Source organism: Esox lucius, chromosome 7, assembly GCF_011004845.1.
Source record: "Esox lucius isolate fEsoLuc1 chromosome 7, fEsoLuc1.pri, whole genome shotgun sequence".
NCBI lineage: Eukaryota > Metazoa > Chordata > Actinopteri > Esociformes > Esocidae > Esox > Esox lucius.
Window position 1 is genome coordinate 25,625,057 of NC_047575.1, and position 22,041 is coordinate 25,647,097.

Consider the following 22,041-nt stretch of genomic DNA (forward strand, 5'->3'; position numbering starts at 1 on the left):
AAACATTAGTCACCGTTGTCTTCACTCCCGGGCAGCGACGCAGCCAGCCTGTTGCGGTGCTGGTCTGTCAGTCCTGGCTGCCATTCTGACTAAGGCAGAGGTCAGAGCCGTCGGCTGATGGGGCCAAAGCCACGCCACCACTCCACATTCTGGCTGTCACAACACCGGCCGCGCCGCTCCTCTGAGCTGCCCCGCTCCTGGCCGAGTCAGCTCACTGGAATCTCTTTAGGACAGGGAACATCATCCCAAGATCACAATCAGCTAAAACTATTTCCTTTTTTGGGGCCAAACAGGCGTTGTGACACGCAGTAGGCTAGACAGCCTGAACTGTTGACCTTCCAAATGTTGATGGCCTGGCTGAAATCTTTACTTTCTGTTTTAGTCATTTGGCCTGGCCTCATACTGCGGGCAACGCCCTCTTTTGACTCATTATCATGTGTGATGGCGAAGGGGTTGAGATGAATGAGATGTGGGGTTCTTCTGTTGGGAACATTTCCTACTCCTGTCCATGTCCTTAGGTGGCACAGCACCGTCTCTCTCGCTGTGTGTCTCTCTCGCTGTGTCTTTTTTTTCATATCCCATCAGTCCTTCTCTTGCCATCTCTTCCATGCCAAAGGCTCATGTGTTCACTTCAGAGTAGGAGCTGCTAAAGGAGGATATTCTTTCTATCCATGCTTTACCTTAATGTAGTCTAGGCTTCACAAAAGAGGACTTGTGTGTTAAAGTGCAGCTGGTGCTTTGGTACTGAGTGAAGAGGTCATAGAATAGAGGCCAAAATAAAGTAGAGGCCAAGGTGCTCTCCGGGACAGGCTGGTGTGAGAGATGTGGAAGCCTCCGTTGACAACACTCCGTCCACTGTACGTCTCAAACACCATTAAGCCAGCCAGCCTGTGACCTCCATTGATCGAAGTACTCTGCCGCCACTGTGCTAATTTCAGAGTACGCTTCTCCGGAGTGTCTGCTCTTCTCAAGTACGCTCTTCTCTTCTCAAGCGAGTTTTTCTATGCTTTTAAGAAGTGTTTGTGTGAGTGTTGCCACTTTTTGGGTGGTTTGTGTGTGGGCACTTGGTAAAATTGTTTTCCCTGAGGAGTGAGTGTATGCTGTTTAATGTTCATTTCAAACATTCTCTGTAAAGCCTAGGTGGTTGTGGACAGTCATTCTTTTAGGGAGTCTTCTAGTTGCGTCACAGCCTGGTTTATTTTCTCTAGTGGTTTTTTAACAGTTCTGAAACGTGTTGATAAGTGGCAGGGCCCTCATTTAGTGTGTGGTTTGGAATTGTCATGATGGCATTAATCATTTCCATTCCTGTTCGGCATTGCTGACATTAGCTGGCCATTGGAGTTCGCCATGTCCTGTGTTCCATCATTACTCCTGGCTGTTTATATTTCTCCCTTTGGATTTACTCTCTTCACTCATGATCTGTGTGTCTGGCAATCCATTTCTACAACCATCTCTTATTTTCAGCATGCAGTCCCTCTGTCGGCCAGCTAAACACCATCGGTTATTGGTCCTTAACAGGCCTGTTCTAATCGACATCAGCTAATACTTTCTAAAGTTGCGTCTCAGCCACCCGACCAGATTGCTGAGTGACTTGTGCGTCGTGGGACCACAATGCAAGACCCTGTGTTTGACATTTAGCTCTGTGTATAGTCTCCTCTGCTGTGTCCCAGCCTTTAGCTGTGTCTGCTCCCAGTTTGCCGGGGCCTAAAGCAGAGCCAGAGGAGGGAAGCTGACAGGCTGCTGGAGTAATCAGCTGTATATGGACACTCAGGGCTTCTGCCGCCTTGCGCCGGCCCACCCTGTCTGGCTCAACAACCGGCCCGCCCGTTATTTCCAACAACATGCATCCTGTGTGTGTCTGCCGTGTCCTTACTCACTGACTAGCAGGGCACGGAGATCCACGGTTATCCACACTAATCTAACCCCACTGATGCTGGTTCGAACAGACAGGGTGACACACACCCGCATGAGGACCTGGGAATCCTCGGCTGGATAGTAACGCCCCCTTAACTGCACGGTACAGGGGCTCTGTATGACACGAGAACCCCTACGAATGCATTTGAACCCTTTGTCTAATGAATAGCTAGCTGCACTGTGTTGAGTGTTCCTGCACTATTTGATTGTGAACATGGAGAAAACCACCAAACGTGTCCTGGTTTATACATGCGCTTACTCACCTACTTGGAACCAGTGTATCTGGAGCTGTTTTTAGACTTTACATTTGAAATAGATCCAGCTGGTCCCGCCCGACCCTCCAGTTCAACTGATCCCGCCCGACCCTCCAGTTCAACTGATCCCACCCATCCTTCCATCCTTGGAGGGAGGGGATCAGTCAAATTCCTTGTATGATGAATGTTTGACAGAGAGTGTAACTGACATTTGGGGGGAGGGGCAACATCTGGCCATGTGAATAATTTAGATTGATGAATGCTGGTGGCTCCGGTGACTGACATTCTGTGGTGTTATCAGCTGCAGTTCTGACTCACTTCTAACCCGGAGGTCCCCGTGCCCATCTGGGAGAGAGGACTGGGTCTGCTTGCAAGTAAAAAGAACCTGGCCAATTAGGATTTCCCCAGTCACTCACTTTGGCCTCTCCGCCTTAGCTATTCCTTTCTTTTTGGAATGTCAGGATGGCGGCCCTCTCCTCTCCTGCGTGATATGATGTTTCGCTCCCAAAGGAAGATGGAATTGAAGCGTTTATTGCTTTGAACTATGACCGTTCAATCGAATGCCTTGCGCCTGGTCTCTATGAACAGGCTTGTGCTAGCTCTCCTTCGCTCCCACTATTGAGCCCAAGTTCGCTCCGTCATGATGGGGAAGTGCTACTGTGTTTTAATGAGGAAGCCCCTGCTGGGATCCTGTAGTGCCGCTTCACCTCAACAGCCTCTAATGAAACCGCCTGTCCTGGTCCTCGGGCGCGTGTGTGCTTGCGTGCCAGGGTCACTGCTGGCATCACACCCATGCTTCCGCTCACCGCTTCACACCTGAGTAGTCTCAGATACAGTAGCACGCTATTCCTTATTGGTGCGCTACGTGTGACAAGGGCACTGAATAGGGTGCCATTTGTGAGGCAGGCAAGACCTCATAGGAGTCAGGAGACTACGGGTACTCTGTCACACTATTCTGTTTGTTCATTACTGTAGCCAGTCAGAGAAGACGTTAGGTCGTTACTGTAGCCGGTCAGCGAAGACGTTAGGTCATTACTGTAGCCGGTCTACAAAGGACATTGGTTCATTACTGTAGCCGGTCTACAAAGGACATTGGTTCATTACTGTAGCCGGTCTACAAAGGACATTGGTTAATTACTGTAGCCAGTCTACAGAGGACATTGGTTAATTACTGTAGCCGGTCTACAAAGGACATTGGTTAATTACTGTAGCCGGTCTACAGAGGACATTGGTTCATTACTGTAGCCGGTCTACAGAGGACATTGGTTCATTACTGTAGCCAGTCTACAGAGGACATTGGTTAATTACTGTAGCCGGTCTACAAAGGACATTGGTTAATTACTGTAGCCGGTCTACAGAGGACATTGGTTCATTACTGTAGCCGGTCTACAAAGGACATTGGTTAATTACTGTAGCCAGTCTACAGAGGACATTGGTTAATTACTGTAGCCGGTCTACAAAGGACATTGGTTAATTACTGTAGCCGGTCTACAGAGGACATTGGTTCATTACTGTAGCCGGTCTACAAAGGACATTAGTAAAAAAAATTCCCTTTATCCAATACTTCCTTGTAGGTTTATTCACTGGACGTTTAGTATGGTCAGTCCTGGCTCACCTTGTGTCCCATTGTGGCTGTGAGATTTATACAGCAGAAGGAAACATAAATTCATATTTAACCAGCCCACACTGCCATCATTAATTTATGAGCAGAACTGGAGGAAACCAGCCAGCTCTAGGTGGGAGTAATGATTAAATCATTGTTGGTGAGAATTAGAGCCATGAGACTGAAGCAATTAGCCAGGTCTCCCCTTTCATTGGTTCATTTATCGTCCCCAGCAGCCTTATTAGCCAATCCTGTCTTCCGACTGCCTGTCTCGTCCTCAGGCTACATGGGCAGGGTGAGAAACACTGACTGCAGTGTTCTGTGATTTCATCACCTTCACCTGTCACCACTAAGACATCTGATTGGCACTGATAGAGGCCCTGTGGTTATTGTCCTTTGACATTGATTGGTGCACACAGTTCCTATATATACTATGTCACTGTGTGTTGGAGGCCATGGAGGCTGGATCTATGTTAGCTTTTTTTCCCCTTTCTGTTAAATGGATGCAGGGCGGAGAATCGTCCTTGTCTGAAACCTGACCTCATCATAGAGGATCATTATTGATCCTCCTGGATATGGGACAAACAGAAGGACTCCCTGACAGGGAGGTTGACAGTACACTGTATCCAACCCACTGTGTCTGGCAACACTTTCACTTTTATTTGTGGCACCTTTTGTTACCTCTGTCAATATTTGCCAGTGCTGGCCAGACCCATCATGCTAGTGCCAGTTAAGCTGTCAGTGGGAAACTAGTGCATTTTGGATGAATCTGAGTGGACTGATGCCAATGTATGGGGATGTCCATTGTTTCTGTGTGGTGTACTATGATGGTGGTAGTACTGCTGGTCAGTTAGCCTGGTCTCTGACAGGCCGGTCTACATCCCTCCAGCCACCCACCTTGCTCTCCACATAGGACTCTGTCTCTCTCTCTGTCTGACTGCCTGTGTTCGATTGTGTCACCCTCTGTCCTTCCTCTGTGTTCCTCTGTGTGCTGAAGAGGTTTCAGGGTCTGTGATTGGAGGATGGGCTCCATTGTGGGGGAGGATTAAGGAGTTGGAAGGATAGTGGGGCAGCCCTGCCCCCAGCTGTACTGTACACTCAGGTTGTTTAATATTGCATGTTGGCATGGGGATGGCTCCAGCCGTGGCTGGGTGACTTCTAGTCTGGCAGAGGAGGTCATGGAGGTGTGCTGTAGGCTCACCCGCTGTCGCCACAACAGGACCACCTCCCTCATCTGCTGTAGACTGGTAAGACTGGACCTGATACAGTTCATCGTGGATGGGGTGTAGACCTTAAACTGGACCTGATATAGTTAATCTTGGATGGGGTGTAGACCTTAAACTGGACCTGATATAGTTCATCGTGGATGGGGTGTAGACCTTAAACTGGACCTGATATAGTTCATCTTGGATGGGGTGTAGACCTTAAACTGGACCTGATATAGTTCATCGTGGATGGGGTGTAGACCTTAAACTGAACCTGATATAGTTCATCGTGGATGGGGTGTGGATCTTAAACTGGACTGGACCTGATACTGTTTATCGTGGATGGGATGTAGATCTTAAACTGGGCTGGACCTGATACTGTTTATAGTGGATGGGGTGTAGATCTTAAACTGGACTGGACCTGATACTGTTTATAGTGGATGGGGTATATATCTTAAACTGGACTGGACCTGATACTGTTTATAGTGGATGGGGTATATATCTTAAAACTGGACTGGACCTGATACAGTTCATCTTGGATGGGGTGTAGATAATAAACTGTGCCCGTTGCTTGTGTGGTTGCTTGTGGACTGTGTTGCTAGCTGTACTTTGTCTGTTTTTGGATTTGTTGGCCTTTGGTTGGCGTTTGTCTGGTTGGTTAGAAGGTAGTCTATCTTACCTGTCTTTGTAAGGAAATTAATATTGAATTGTGTCGTGGCCAATAGTTTCGATTGTTTGATTATTTTTTAATATCTTGGGAGAAGACTTCTTTCTCCTGAAAGAGAACATCAAGATGATTAATATTAAGTGATTCGTATTTCTTTATCCAACAGCTTATTATCTTCATTGATCATCTTCTAATTTTGCCGGGGGGAAATGTTTTCACTCTGTTAAGTGAGGGCTTAGCCTCTAAATGTTTTGATGACAAATTGATTTAAACATAATGAAGGACATTCTCTAATTTAGCTTATAAGCGTCAATTAGATTAAATCTGTGTGTGTGTGTGTGTGTGTGTGTGTCCTGTAAGATAATGGTTGTCGTCTTCTTCCTGTGTGTGTGAGCAGCTTCCTGGTGACCTCAACAAGATGCACCTTACCGACCACCCCCACCCCCCTGGGATGCATGTGCCTGCCAGCCAATCAGGATGCAGCATTGCCAGCGATTCAGGGAGCAGTAGTCTGTCCGACATTTACCAGGTAAAAACCCTCACAGTCTAAGTAATGTACCGGTCTTTGATGTTCTCTGTACTCCATGAAAATGAGGTCAGTCGATGTGTCACGTCTTTCCCTGTGAAGGTACGGTGTTGTCCGACCCCTCCCACCTCAGCCCTCCCCAAGCCCCCTCCCCAAGCCCAGTCCTGGGGCCCCTCTTTATCACTCTCCAACCCTCTGGTTGTCCTCTCTCACCCCTCGTCTCCCCTGGCCTCTCCTCCTGCTCCGCGGCATTGATGGAGGAAACAACAGGCCTTGCCCTCCCATCCATCCTAATTATATTGTGTTGGCCAGGCGTCCTGCAGTGCTCAGGGCCCCTCCCTCCTGCAGTTCTGTGTGTTAAAGGACAGGGTACTCAGGAAGCACAATGCCCCCCCCCCCCCCCCGTCACTGCTGTCACCCCCCCTCCCTCAGGGGAATAGACGTGAGTCCATATCACCATCATTGGACCAGTCTGAGAACCTCAGTCTGAGAACCTCCTGTCAATGCATGTTCCTTCCCTTTATCTACCCTCATCATCGGCTTTACCACGCCGTTATGCACGCCTCTCTCACCTATGACCTCATCTCCTCGTACTCGCCTGTGGTTGAGCAGTTCTGTCGACTGTGTCCAAACATCTACACCAACCTGACTTACAGTACAGTGACTTCTATGATTGGTCGTATGTGTACAGCTTATTTTTGGTGGTTTTTATTTTTATTTTACTTGACCTCTGGTCAAGCTTAGCTGGGTTAGCTTTAGGTTCCTGTAATGGAACTCCAAACCAAATCCAAAGTAAGGAAACATCCCATTTGATCCAGTCCTCATCTGTTCCTGATGGCACTGTAGAATTGAAAGGATTAGTGCAGGCAGGGTTAGTGTCCTACTGTGGGCTAGAGGAGCAGAGAGGCAGATGGCCTGCAATATTGTTGCAGAGGTTAGAGAGCTGATCTCTAACCTTGGGGTTGTGGGTTCAAATCCCAGTTGATTGGAAAGCTCCATAGCATTCAGCACTAGCTCCTTTGAACCATCTGTCCAAACAGCATGTAGAATGTGGCCAACATAATTATTTAGATGTATGAATTGTGAAGTGTTAGACTATAAACCTGGTGTTATACTCTATGGTTAAGTGTTAGACTACAGCCTGGTGTCATATTGTTTAGTGAAGTGTTAGATTATAGCCTGGTTTTATACCAAGTAGGGAAGTGTTGAACTATAGCCTGGTTTTATACTGTTTAGTGAATTGTTAGTCTATAGCCTGGTTTTATCCAGCCTTGCTGTTCTGGGATTCTGTACTTTTTTCTTTATTGGTTATGAGTTTAAACAATAGCCAATCATCTGCAGGCTACAGAAAGTGAGATGGGTGATGTGGACCTGTCGGGGCTCCCGGAGGCAGCTGTGGACTCTGAAGAGGAGGAGGAGGAGGACGAAGACATTGAGAGGACCTCAGACACCCTGCTGGGTAGAGACCTGGTGAGGGAGTGTCTGGAGAAAGACCCAGTGGATCGCACCGATGACGACATCGGTAAGCTATCACCTTTACCCCACCTGCCTGCCTGCCTACCAGTCTGCCTTTCTCACTCGCTCGCTCAACACCCCTGTCTGTTTAGATAACACAGAGGTCTTACTAGTTAGATCTTTTCGTTTTGCGTGGGCGATATGCCAAGCCGCCTCATTAGCTTTTCAAGCCAGGGGTCCTCCTGGAGGAGTGTCAACCTGCCTGTCCAAACATCAGAGATGCCTGCCTGCAGGGTGGACTGTGGGATGCCAAAGTTGAAAGGCTCATTTCATTTATTAGGCTGCAGACCCACTGAGATCCAAAGACATGGAGAGGGGAGCTAAATTCCGGATGGTTAATGTGGCCACTACTGCAGGCTGGAGTCAGGACACCCTGATCTAGGGTGCTGGAGAAATGGGACTAGAGATGGCTTTGTAACAGGGAGTCAGGGACTAGAACACAGGTGAGACTAAAGACAGCTTTGTAACAGGGAGTCAGGGACTAGAACACAGGTGAGACTAAAGACCGCTTTGTAACAGGTAGTCAGAGACTAGAACACAGGTGAGACTAAAGACAGCTTTGTAACAGGTAGTCAGAGACTAGAACACAGGTGAGACTAAAGACAGCTTTGTAACAGGGAGTCAGGGACTAGAACACAGGTGAGACTAAAGACAGCTTTGTTACAGGTAGTCAGGGACTAGAACACAGGTGAGACTAAAGACGGCTTTGTTACAGGTAGTCAGGGACTAGGAGACAGGTGGGACTAAAGACAGCTTTGTAACAGGGAGTCAGGGACTAGAACACAGGTGAGACTAAAGACAGCTTTGTAACAGGGAGTCAGGGACTAGAACACAGGTGAGACTAAAGACAGCTTTGTTACAGGTAGTCAGGGACTAGAACACAGGTGAGACTAAAGACAGCTTTGTAACAGGGAGTCAGGGACTAGAACACAGGTGAGACTAAAGACAGCTTTGTAACAGGGAGTCAGGGACTAGAACACAGGTGAGACTAAAGACAGCTTTGTTACAGGTAGTCAGGGACTAGGAGACAGGTGGGACTAAAGACTGCTTTGTTACAGGTAGTCAGAGACTAGGAGACAGGTGGGGCTAAAGACTGCATTGTCACAGGGAGTCAGAGACTAGAACACACCTGATTGATGGTTAATTCCATAGTTCACTAACTCCCTCTGTCCCCCTTTGTCTTACTTTCCCCCCTTCTTTCCAGATGCTAGTTTCTGCTGCCTTTCAAACTGTTCCTTTATCAGCTGGGTCCGTTGTCTTTGGTCTTACTGCCTGTGTCTTCCGCCCCTATCCAGAACAACTGTTGGAGTTCATGCACCAGCTGCCAGCCTTTGCTAACATGACCATGTCAGTGCGGAGGGACCTGTGTACTGTCATGGTGTTTGAGGTGGTGGAGCAGGCAGGCACCATCATCCTACAGGACCAACAGGAGGTATGGACCATAGCGTGTCTGAACACAGACCGGCATCGGCAGGGAGCGGAGGCGTTTATGAGTCGATGTCAGTCAGAAATGTCATTTCTACAAGCCCTTACCAGTTATGTCATTGTTGTGGTTTGTTTCCCTCTGCCCGGCCACACAGTTACCTGTTCTAACTACATTATTCCATCCTGTCAGCAGAAACCGGTTATCACAAACGACATCTGTTTCATCCTATAGCTGCCGCCTTCATCTCCTAATGGAATGTATGTAACCAGCTGGCTTAGTCACTGCAGGGCGCAAACCGTCAATCATTTAAACGGACCAAATTAATTCATCAAGTTACCTGCCTGAGAAAGTGGACATCTGTCACGGCTCTCACCTCTCAGCGCCCCACTGACAATATTATAAATGACACTGAATAGCCTCAGCACTTTCCTTAGCCCAAGTGGATAGACTGGGCTTGGCTCAGGTGAGGCCCGGGGCCTCAATACAGACGCAGGCATGTAAAGCAGGGGGCAGCTGCACAGGGGCGTGTGCCTGGGCATGCATGTTCAGTATGACCGACAGGTTGGCGATGCTAGCGTACCCGTCCCGGCCATCTTCTCTGGTCCTCTGTGGTTTGGTGTGAAGGTCAGAGGGAATCGGTCAGCCTTCAATGCGCTGCAGTCTTTAGCACTGCTATGAGACAGTGTGGGGGAGGGGGGGGGGGGGGGGAAAGGTCAAGGCAGCTCAGCACATTTTCTCCAATCTGGTGTCCCTCCTTCACAATGCGTCCCTGCGATAAAACTCCGCCTGCCACTTTGAAAGCCCTTCATGTTTGAAAGCTATGATCAGCCCTCTCATAGAGCCGCCGTCGATGGACGTTAGATGTTAATCTCTTACTCGAGCACTTTGCCGCTGGCAGGGTTCCTCGCGCCTGCCGTCTTATGTGGCGCTTGGATTTACTCTGCTGTAGGCACGGTAGCACACGGACCCATAACGCTGGAAAACCACCTTAACCTTTCCGGAGAACCTCTTCTGCTGACTCGAGTAGATTCCACGTCGACACGTTTTTTAAACCCAGTGGGGGACGTTCAAATGAACGTCCTGAGAAGCCTCCTCACTATTCAGATTTTCCGTTGGCCCCTGCGGTTGATGATGTCTGTGTGCTCCCTCTCAGCTGGACCTGTGGTATGTGATCCTGAACGGGGCGGTGGAGATCGGCCACCCGGACAGCCGCATGGAGACCCTCTGCATGGGCAACAGCTTCGGCATCTCCCCCTCCCTGGATAAGCAGTACATGAGTGGAGTGGTACGCACCAAAGGGGACGACTGCCAGGTGAGAGTCTGTTCCCACATTGTGTCCCGAATGCACCCAATCTCCAATTCAGTCTGGTGCCTGTGCCACTTGGCACGCTGTGTTAGTCACTTTACAGTTAGTGGGTTTATAGAAAGATGAGTAGAACAATATGACTGTGGGCTTATAGAAAGATGAGTAGAACAATATGACAGTGGGCTTATAGAAACATGAGTAGAACAATATGACAGTGGGCTTATAGAAAGATGAGTAGAACAATATGACCGTGGGCTTATAGAAAGATGAGTAGAACAATATGACCGTGGGCTTATAGAAAGATGAGTAGAACAATATGACCGTGGGCTTATAGAAAGATGAGTAGAACAATATGACCGTGGGCTTATAGAAAGATGAGTAGAACAATATGACAGTGGGCTTATAGAAAGATGAGTAGAACAATATGACTGTGGGCTTATAGAAAGATGAGTAGAACAATATGACAGTGGGCTTATAGAAAGATGAGTAGAACATTATGACCGTGGGCTTATAGAAAGATGAGTAGAACAATATGACCGTGGGCTTGTAGAAAGATGAGTAGAACAATATGACAGTGGGCTTATAGAAAGATGAGTAGAACAATATGACCGTGGGCTTATAGAAAGATGAGTAGAACAATATGACCGTGGGCTTATAGAAAGATGAGTAGAACAATATGACCGTGGGCTTATAGAAAGATGAGTAGAACAATATGACCGTGGGCTTATAGAAAGATGAGTAGAACAATATGACCGTGGGCTTATAGAAAGATGAGTAGAACAATATGACCGTGGGCTTGTAGAAAGATGAGTAGAACAATATGACCGTGGGCTTGTAGAAAGGGTGTCCTAGTCTTGCGGTATGTCAGGCATCTGTGAGCTCACACATTCCTGTTGACTGGGTAATGTGTTCACCTCCAGCACATATTCCTGTTGACTGGGTAATGTGTTCACCTCCAGCACACATTCCTGTTGACTGGGTAATGTGTTCACCTCCAGCACACATTCCTGTTGACTGGGTAATGTGTTCACCTCCAGCACACATTCCTGTTGACTGGGTAATGTGTTCACCTCCAGCACCCATTCCTGTTGACTGGGTAATGTGTTCACCTCCAGCACCCATTCCTGTTGACTGGGTAATGTGTTCACCTCCAGCAAACATTCCTGTTGACTGGGTAATGTGTTCACCTCCAGCACCCATTCCTGTTGACTGGGTAATGTGTTCACCTCCAGCACCCATTCCTGTTGACTGGGTAATGTGTTCACCTCCAGCACCCATTCCTGTTGACTGGGTAATGTGTTCACCTCCAGCACCCATTCCTGTTGACTGGGTAATGTGTTCACCTCCAGCACCCATTCCTGTTGACTGGGTAATGTGTTCACCTCCAGCACCCATTCCTGTTGACTGGGTAATGTGTTCACCTCCAGCACCCATTCCTGTTGACTGGGTAATGTGTTCACCTCCAGCAAACATTCCTGTTGACTGGGTAATGTGTTCACCTCCAGCACCCATTCCTGTTGACTGGGTAATGTGTTCACCTCCAGCACCCATTCCTGTTGACTGGGTAATGTGTTCACCTCCAGCACCCATTCCTGTTGACTGGGTAATGTGTTCACCTCCAGCACCCATTCCTGTTGACTGGGTAATGTGTTCACCTCCAGCACCCATTCCTGTTGACTGGGTAATGTGTTCACCTCCAGCACCCATTCCTGTTGACTGGGTAATGTGTTCACCTCCAGCACCCATTCCTGTTGACTGGGTAATGTGTTCACCTCCAGCACACATTCCTGTTGACTGGGTAATGTGTTCACCTCCAGCACACATTCCTGTTGACTGGGTAATGTGTTCACCTCCAGCACCCATTCCTGTTGACTGGGTAATGTGTTCACCTCCAGCACCCATTCCTGTTGACTGGGTAATGTGTTCACCTCCAGCACCCATTCCTGTTGACTGGGTAATGTGTTCACCTCCAGCACCCATTCCTGTTGACTGGGTAATGTGTTCACCTCCAGCACCCATTCCTGTTGACTGGGTAATGTGTTCACCTCCAGCACCCATTCCTGTTGACTGGGTAATGTGTTCACCTCCAGCACCCATTCCTGTTGACTGGGTAATGTGTTCACCTCCAGCACCCATTCCTGTTGACTGGGTAATGTGTTCACCTCCAGCACCCATTCCTGTTGACTGGGTAATGTGTTCACCTCCAGCACCCATTCCTGTTGACTGGGTAATGTGTTCACCTCCAGCACCCATTCCTGTTGACTGGGTAATGTGTTCACCTCCAGCACCCATTCCTGTTGACTGGGTAATGTGTTCACCTCCAGCACCCATTCCTGTTGACTGGGTAATGTGTTCACCTCCAGCACCCATTCCTGTTGACTGGGTAATGTGTTCACCTCCAGCACCCATTCCTGTTGACTGGGTAATGTGTTCACCTCCAGCACACATTCCTGTTGACTGGGTAATGTGTTCACCTCCAGCACACATTCCTGTTGACTGGGTAATGTGTTCACCTCCAGCACCCATTCCTGTGTGTCTAAGGACACGTTTGGAACCAGTATCTGCTGTATTAAGAAGTTAGACAGGTGGAAACATAAGTGTGTTTTCCTCTCTGAATGAATAAATGAATACTGATGTTAATAAAACAGAGGTTTGTGGTATAATGTAGCATTTCCACCTGCGGTGTGAATTAAGGTGGTGTTCACATTCATGAGCAAGTGCAGGCTAGGTTGAAGAGCTGTTACTTAGTCATACTAAAGAGGAACTAAGCCTAATATGGGCATGGGAAGTAGCAGCAGTAAAAGTAGTTTGGCGTTCACACTCTTTGTCAGAGTCTATAAGCAGACCCGCTTGGTTCCTTAAAGAGCTTGTCCACCACAAGCCCCATTTCCTGTATCTGTTTCAGAGCATGAAGAACTGCTCAGTGAGAGACGTTCACAGTAACCGAGGTGAAGGCTAGACCAACGGTGTGCGACTTGATTATTCAGCCAGGTGAATGTTAGCTAGGGACGTTAGCAGGACCGTTAGCTAAGGAAACGACTATCGTAGCTGGACTGGTTGCCAAGGAAATGACTATCGTAGCTGGACTGGTTGCCAAGGAAACAATTATCGTAGCTGGACTGGTTGCCACAGGGTTGAGCTAATCTGTTGACATTATAGGCCGCTGTAACTGGACTTGTAACTAGGGCAGTGTGGCTGGAGCATTTATGCTGGCCCCCAGACATCCCTCCCATGCCACACTCCTCCTCCCGGGACTCGTCCGTTCTACTGCTTGAGTATCCCGCTCTGGTGCAGAGCAACAGGCTCCTGTACTATCGGTTCACCCGCTGTCCCCATGTCATTGTCGACCAGTTTGTGTGCATCGCCCAAGAGGACTACTGGCGTATCCTCAACCATGTGGAGAAGAACACGCACAAGGTGGAGGAGGAGGGTGAGATAGTCATGGTGAAGGAGCACCGCGAGCTGGATCGCAGTGGCACCAGGAAGGGACATATTGTCATCAAGGTAAGCTGGGGGGCCTGGGTGGGTTTCTCCTCAGGCTCAGCCCACTCTTGGACTGGTTGAAAACTCCCATCGATTTACATGTTAGACCGAGTCCTGGTTTTGAGGTAGGGGCTGTCTGGGAAACTGCTCTACCGTTTCCTTTATTGGCACAATTGTTTTAGTACGCTTCCCACAGTCTGGCCCTGTAATTCTTTCCAAGACTCCCTAAATCTGTACGTCTCAACTTGATTTGGGCCTTGGGACACACACTGCACAAGATGCTCTGTGTTGTGATCAACATTTCTAAACCAAAATGCTTTCTGGGGGAAGATACGTTCTGCCTTATTGACAGCAAATGTAGAATCAACATTCCCATCTTTTTCATTGCTAATAATTGCTTGTTGTTCATTCTTCAAGAGGTTGAAGATATCAGCAATTATAAAACAATCCGAGTTGCTAATACGGAAGTCCAGATACTGTTTAAGTTCCGACAGGAGTCATTTGATCATTTACAACACATAGTTTTTTATATTTCAAATTCTTTACTCTGACACCCAATCATAAGCTCCCAGGACCCACATTTGCAGATCACCAGTAGAGGACCATTACACGAATGAGCCAGTCATTGATCTGCTATTGGACTAGATCTTGTCTTCAACCTCTAACAGTTGTTTGTTCCCCCAAATGGTCTCATTTCAAAACTACCTTACTTAGTTTCTATTCCTATAAAAACATGCTTGCTTCCCATAGCGTTCTCTTTTTGTCAGGTGATTGGCAAGTGCACACGAAATGCATTTGTTTCAGTTACATTTTTTTGTCATTTTTGTTTTCATTAAGTTATCCAAAATGTCTGTGGTGTCCTGAGTTAGGAGGCTGTCTAAATTAAGTTAAATTGAATTGACACCCGGAATGTATTGGTGAGTTATTTCTGGGTCTGTCCGTTCAGGGCACCCCGGAGCGCCTTATTATGCACCTGGTGGAGGAGCCGTCCGTAGTCGACCCCACCTACATCGAAGACTTCCTCCTGACCTACCGCACCTTCCTCACCAGCCCCATGGAGGTTGGCAAGAAGCTGCTTGAGTGGTTCAATGTCGACAGCCTCAGAGACACGGTGTGTATGTGACCGTGCGTGCGTGCGTGTGTTTGGGTTGTACCTGTTTCTTTGTGTGAATGCCTGGGTGCGCAATACAGGAATCAATACCACTTGTACCGAGTCAGCAATCTTGGGTGGGGGGGGATTTGTCCAGTCAAGAGATTTTCATAGTTCATAAGTGATTTAACAGAAGATTTAGTCATGTACTGTCAATAGTGTTTATGGAGATGTAATTTCCTTGATAATCACTCTTCCTTTTTAAGAGCGCCTTCCTCCCAGACACTGTCAGACAGAATAGCTGTTTGTAACACCGAGGTTGTACTGTGGTTCCTGCCTCACAAGCCAGGATGACCTTTGTTCAGAATAACGCTACATTAATGTGTTCTGCCACCACATTTCCGGACCGCTCATCCAGAAATAAAGCACTTTTTCTTTATAATCTCACCGCTATGATATCTTTAGCCCTAGCTAAATGTATGCCAAAGATAAGTTGTTCAGTGTACAACATGCTGCTTCAAAATGAGTGTACATTTTAAATGTTTTGACGATGTGGTGTTTCCCTGGGCAGGTGACCCGGATAGTTTTGTTATGGGTCAACAACCATTTTAACGACTTTGAAGGCGACCCAGCCATGACGCAGTTTCTTGAAGATTTTGAGAAGCTGCTGGAGACAACAGTAAGATCACCTTTCCCATGTTGTGTCTTCACTAATACTTTGTCCAAAATCACTCTACTTCCAACCCGAGCACACTGAGCATGAAATCAATACGTAGGCATTTAGGATGGAGCCTCTGTATTACAATGTGCGTTGACCTCCAGGCGTTCACACGTTCACGAAACCCTTACACCTTGAACGTCACTCTGTGGCTACGCCAGACATTTGATGCTCCATCCTGGGGATCAATCAGCTCTTCTACCAGTGTTGTTAAGAAATAACCAGTACAGTCTCTCTTTTGGATTTGTAGTTGATTGAGGACATTTTGAGACTTTCCTTTTTTTTCTTGGACATTCTGAACTATTTTCAATGTAGATCAGTGGCAAAAACCCTTTGATGTTATTTTTTAACACAATAAAATTTGAGAAACTCTGGTACCTTTGAGAGCCACTGTGGCTGTTTCCCAGGTCAGTTGAGTAGGCTCTGAGACCTGGTCTGTCCTTGCAGAAAATGAAGGGTCACCTCCGGCTGCTGAACATAGCGTGTGCAGCCAAGGCCAAGTGGAGGCAGATCACACTGCAGAAACCATCAAGGGAGTCCCCGCTCCACTTCAGCCTGCACGGGGGCAGTGAGAGGGGCTTCGGGATATTCGTGGAGTCGGTGGAAGAGGGCAGCAAGGCCTCAGAGGCAGGACTCAAACGGGGAGACCAGGTATGTTGTGCTGTTTAGATGGCTTTTAGATGGCTTTTCGTTTCCCTCCATTCAATACCGAATGCAGGTAACTCAAAGCTCTGTGTTTCTGTTTGTCAGATCATGGAGATCAATGGTCAGAACTTTGAGAACATCTCCTACGCCAAAGCTATGGACTTCCTAAAGAACAACACACACCTCTCCCTCACCATCAAGACCAACATCTTCGGTTAGTGCAATCTGTTATCCAAGATGGGATCATGAACAATGCCACAAAATCTAAAATGGCCAATGCCAGCATTAGTCTGTAACTGGCTCAGTACTTGGGTCAGGACCTGGGTCTCTAACTGGGTCAGAACCTCTGGGCTGTAGTGCGGTCAGTATTTTGTTCTGTGGTCAGTCCTGTGTTCTGGAAAACCTGAAGGATTTGTTGAAAGGTTTCCAGGATTCAGCTGTTCTGTTTCTGTCCTGAGATTGATCCAGTATCCCCGTTATTGTCTCCCCAGTGTTCAAAGAGCTGCTGAGCCGAATTGTACATGAGAAAAAGAACGGTGGTCCTCACATTCCCAAGATCCAGGAAAAGAAAGCTAATCGCTTCTCCATCCCAGACCTGCCCGGAGACATGGAGTTCCCCACTGACCACAGGGCCACAAAGAAGATGAAGGCCAACACCGTGTCTGGAGGTCGAAACAAGATCAGAAAGATGCTTGAGAAGACCCGCTTCAGCATCCTACCACCCAAGCCCTTCAGGTAGGTCAAATAACACTTCAGCATCCTACCACCCAAGCCCTTCAGGTAGGTCAAATAACACTTCAGCATCCTACCACCCAACCCTATGGGTCAGTCAAATAACACTACAGCATCCTACCACCCAACCCTATGGGTCAGTCAAATAACACTACAGCATCCTACCACCCAACCCTATGGGTCAGTCAAATAACACTACAGCATCCTACCACCCAACCCTATGGGTCAGTCAAATAACACTACAGCATCCTACCACCCAAGCCTATGGGTCAGTCAAATAACACTACAGCGTCCTACCACCCAACCCTATGGGTCAGTCAAATAACACTACAGAACCCTACCACCCAACCCTATGGGTCAGTCAAATAACACTACAGCATCCTACCACCCAACCCTATGTGTCAGTCAAATAACACTACAGCATCCTACCACCCAAGCCCTTCAGGTAAGTCAAATAACACAACATCATCCTACCACCCAAGCTTGTGGGTCAGTCAAATTACACTACAGCATCCTACCACCTAAACCAGGTCTGCCCAACCTTGTTCCTGGAGATATACTGTCCTGTAGGTTTTCTCTTCAACCCCATTTGTGACTAACCCGGTGGAGGTTTTCATCCGGCAAATTATTAGAATCAGGTGTGCTAAATTAGAGGTAGAGAGAAACCCTACAGGACAGTAGATCTCCATGACCATGGTTGGGCAGCCCTGGCCTAAACCCTTCAGGTGGGTCCAATAACACTACAGCATCCTACCTACCACCTAAACCCTTCAGGTAGGTCTTTGTGTTGTATTTGATTTTATCCACTGGCATTCAAATTTAAAAGGAGTAATTATGATCTTCCTCAATTTCACTTAAAACAGAGACTAAAATGGACTAGTCTCTAAGTGTACCCCTAAAGCTATGATTTGAATCATTTGAATACAATATACTATCTTATAAGGCTTCTGGTGCATTATATTTTAAAACATAAACAGACAGTAAAAGGCTGACAATGTGCATATTTTATTCAAACTATAGTTAGGTCTGGAAATAATTGGACACATTTTGTTCTTTTGGCTGTTTACCAAAATATATTCAAGTTACAGTTAAATAATGAATATGTGGTTAAGGTCCAGTCTCCCAGCTTTAAAATGAGGGGATTCACCTAATTTGGAGGAAGGGATTTTCTAATTTAGGTGATCTTTAATATATAGCCCCCTCTTTTTCAAAGGGCCAAAGGTAATTGGACAATTGACTCAAAAGCTGTTTCATGGACAGGTGTGGGCTATTCCTTTGTTGTTTCTTCAATTAAGCAGGTCAAAGGTCTGGAGTTGATTTCAGGTGTTGCATTCCCATTTGGAAGCTGTTGCTGTGAACCCACATCATGTGGTCAAAGGAGCTCTCAATGCAAGTGAAACAGGCCATCCTTAGGCTGCAAAAAAAAGAGAAAAAATCCATCAGAGAGATAGCAGGAACATTAGGAGTGGCCAGATCAAAGGTTTGGTACATTCTGAGAAAAAAAGATGACACTGGTGAGCTCTGCAACACAAAAAGTCCTGGACGTCCACAGAAGACGACAGTGGTGGATGATCGTAGGATCCTTTCCATTGTAAAGAACAACTCCTTCACAACATCCAGCCAAGGGAAGAACACACTTGGAGTTCACTTCACGAGGGCAAATACGGAGGGTTCACCCAAATTCAGCAAAGTTGATTGGATGGCGCTTCACTTTACAGATGGACAATGACCCAATACGTACTGCAAAAGCAACCCCACTAGTCTTTAAAGGCAAAGAAGTGTAATATTCTGCAATGGCCGAGTCAATCCCCTGATCTCAACCTGATTGAGCATGCGTTTCACTTGCTGAAGACAACTTAAGGCAGAAAGACCCACGAACAAACAACAACTGAAGACCGCTGCAGTAAAGGCCTGGCAAAGCATGGAGGAAGGCAAAGGAGGAAACCCAGCGTTTGGTGCTGTCCATGCATTCCAGACTTCAAGCAGCCATTGCCTGCAAAGGATTCTCGACAAAGTATTAAAAATGAACATTTGATTTGTGTTAATTTGTCCAGTTACATTTGAGCCCCCGGAATAAGGGGATGAAAATGGTTGTAATTTGTAAAAGTTTCTTGATGTTATAGTGGGGGGGTTTGGACAGGCGGAGAGAGGGGGTTTGGACGGGCGGAGAGGGGGGGTTTGGACGGGCGGAGAGATGGGGGGGGGGGGGGAGATGGCACATTACATGTACACCTACCAGAGACCAGGGTCAATCCCAGCATTGTCCCATCCTATGTTTTATTTCCCACGCCTCACTGTCTCCCAAAATATCCTTGAAATGGGGTCTGTTCCTTAAAAAAGAAACACAGAATTTAATCTCCTTTCATGCCTACTATTTGTGTAGAACGAAAGTGTTCGTTGTCTAAGTTTTACCTTTCCCTTCAACACACGCTCTACTGTGTCAGTTCTCAGTTCATCAAAGGCAATTACACTCCAATTCATTCAGCCAAGGATCTGTCAAAGCCCAACAACCAGCAGTATCTAAATTACTACACTTTTGTTTTTCATTTCATTTTCTCTGAGAGGAGTTAGAGAGTGGAGATAAAAGAGCCTGATTTGGGAGCGTCAGATGAAAGGCAGAGTAAAGACAAGCAGGTCCGTTTCCAGTAGTCCACAGATGGACTGAGCCTCAGGACCACCCGTCTTTGGTGCTGGATCATGTATTGACCAACCAGTTGATTTACTGGGATTTCATTGGCAGCCAATGAACTAGGTAGTTTGGACACAAATGGTGGTGATTTAGAGAGTGGGCTGGAACGCAAAGCACAACTCTGTCATCGCATTCTCCTTTATCTGTATTTAAAAGTGATTAAGTAGATTGAGTACATTAGCCACTTGTCAAAAGCAGCCAGCATCCCAGCCTGGGTTATCCTGATGAAAGCAGCCGGTCTCATATCGATGACCGTGTGATGCAGTGAGACAGTCCATTTCACTACAGAGGGAAGGCCGTGGAAAACCGCAACACACACAACTACACCAGACTAAGAATACAGCAAATGTTCCTGAGTGGCAAAACAATGAGCAAGACTTTTGAAATTGTCTTGTTATAATCCTCCTCGCGTTGACCAAACTTTAAGAAATTTGAAAAGCATAACGTCTTAATATCACACAATCCTATCGCTATCACCTGTTCACCATCGCTCTCTGCCTGTGTGCTCCTGCTGAGGACGTCTAGATCCGTGTCCTGTCTGTCTGTTTTCATGTCTCTACTGCTGGGACGTCTAGATCTGTGTCCTGGCTGTCCGTTTTCATGTCTCTACTGCTGGGACGTCTAGATCTGTGTCCTGGCTGTCCGTTTTCATGTCTCTACTGCTGGGACGTCTAGATCCGTGTCCTGGCTGTCCGTTTTCATGTCTCTACTGCTGGGACGTCTAGATCTGTGTCCTGGCTGTCCGTTTTCATGTCTCTACTGCTGGGACGTCTAGATCCGTGTCCTGGCTGTCCGTTTTCATGTCTCTACTGCTGGGACGTCTAGATCCGTGTCCTGGCTGTCTGTTTTCATGTCTCTACTGCTGGGACGTCTAGATCCGTGTCCTGGCTGTCTGTTTTCATGTCTCTACTGCTGGGACGTCTAGATCCGTGTCCTGGCTGTCTGTTTTCATGTCTCTACTGCTGGGACGTCGAGATCCGTGTCCTGTCTGTCCGTTTTCATGTCTCTACTGCTGGGACGTCGAGATCCGTGTCCTGGCTGTCCGTTTTCATGTCTCTACTGCTGGGACGTCTAGATCCGTGTCCTGGCTGTCCGTTTTCATGTCTCTACTGCTGGGACGTCTAGATCCGTGTCCTGGCTGTCCGTTTTCATGTCTCTACTGCTGGGACGTCTAGATCCGTGTCCTGGCTGTCCGTTTTCATGTCTCTACTGCTGGGACGTCTAGATCCGTGTCCTGGCTGTCCGTTTTCATGTCTCTACTGCTGGGACGTCTAGATCCGTGTCCTGTCTGTCCGTTTTCATGTCTCTACTGCTGGGACGTCTAGATCCGTGTCCTGGCTGTCCGTTTTCATGTCTCTACTGCTGGGACGTCTAGATCCGTGTCCTGGCTGTCCGTTTTCATGTCTCTACTGCTGAGGACGTCACTAGAAAATCATGGATGGGGGTGGGGTCTAAGCCCCGTTTTGGGGGTTCTGGGCATACTCCCCAAAATATCTTTTCATCATGTATTCTTAGAGTAACAAACAGGTGTAAAATCTATCAAAATAAGGTTATTTTTGGTCAAGGCTAAAAGTAGACCTGTCTCATAGTTTGTTAGCCATTTAAATAACTTAAAGATGACTTAAATTCTGTCCTAATAAAGAAGGTCCACTCTGTCCTCATCCAGCCAACACAAACAAAAGGCACAAAAACGTCTGTACTATGTAGCCAACAAACTTACGTCAAGTGTAGCTTATTGTAAATGAACATCTACATACAGTACATATTCTGTTTAAGTGAGATTTCTCTGAATCATTCTGAGTCATTTCAAAACACATTTTGTCGTTAGCACACTCATCTTGGAATGAAGTCATAATTTTTTAAAATCATAATAAAAAAAAAAACATTTAATAACCAGGTCTCCCTTAATTAAAAAAGAAACATTTAATAACCACGTCTCCCTTCCTCTGAACAGAATACATTGCAATAGGTTAAACCCAAACAAACATGGTTCTGTGAAACACGCATTTTTGCAACTGCGTTCCGTAGAAACTAAGAATCGAACATATCTAATCCGCATATTTTGAAAAACATCCTGTTCTGAGTAATCATTCTGAAGCCCACCTAAAATAGGCCGAGCGACGTCCCTGCTCTGCTGTATCTCTGTGTCCGTCTGCTCCTGTCCTCTGTGTCTGTCTGCTCCTGTCCTCTGTGTCTGTCTGCTCCTGTCCTCTGTGTCTGTCTGCTCCTGTCCTCTGTGTCCGTCTGCTCCTGTCCTCTGTGTCCGTC

General features: G+C 47.1%; 1 protein-coding gene across 11 annotated transcripts in view; it reads left to right on the top strand.

Annotated features, from left to right (window-relative positions):
- The window catches only part of rapgef6 (Rap guanine nucleotide exchange factor (GEF) 6), a 100,854-nt gene that overhangs the window by 53,122 nt on the left and 25,691 nt on the right, over window positions 1–22,041 (top strand). For all 11 annotated transcript variants that reach the window (XM_034293207.1, XM_034293208.1, XM_034293203.1 and 8 more), the window contains 10 exons: window positions 6,041–6,172; window positions 7,511–7,691; window positions 8,980–9,116; window positions 10,264–10,422; window positions 13,768–13,920; window positions 14,846–15,010; window positions 15,561–15,668; window positions 16,155–16,358; window positions 16,458–16,566; window positions 16,844–17,087. In XM_034293207.1, coding sequence (XP_034149098.1) covers window positions 6,041–6,172; window positions 7,511–7,691; window positions 8,980–9,116; window positions 10,264–10,422; window positions 13,768–13,920; window positions 14,846–15,010; window positions 15,561–15,668; window positions 16,155–16,358; window positions 16,458–16,566; window positions 16,844–17,087 — 1,592 coding nt within the window. The remainder of the gene's footprint in view (window positions 1–6,040; window positions 6,173–7,510; window positions 7,692–8,979; window positions 9,117–10,263; window positions 10,423–13,767; window positions 13,921–14,845; window positions 15,011–15,560; window positions 15,669–16,154; window positions 16,359–16,457; window positions 16,567–16,843; window positions 17,088–22,041) is intronic.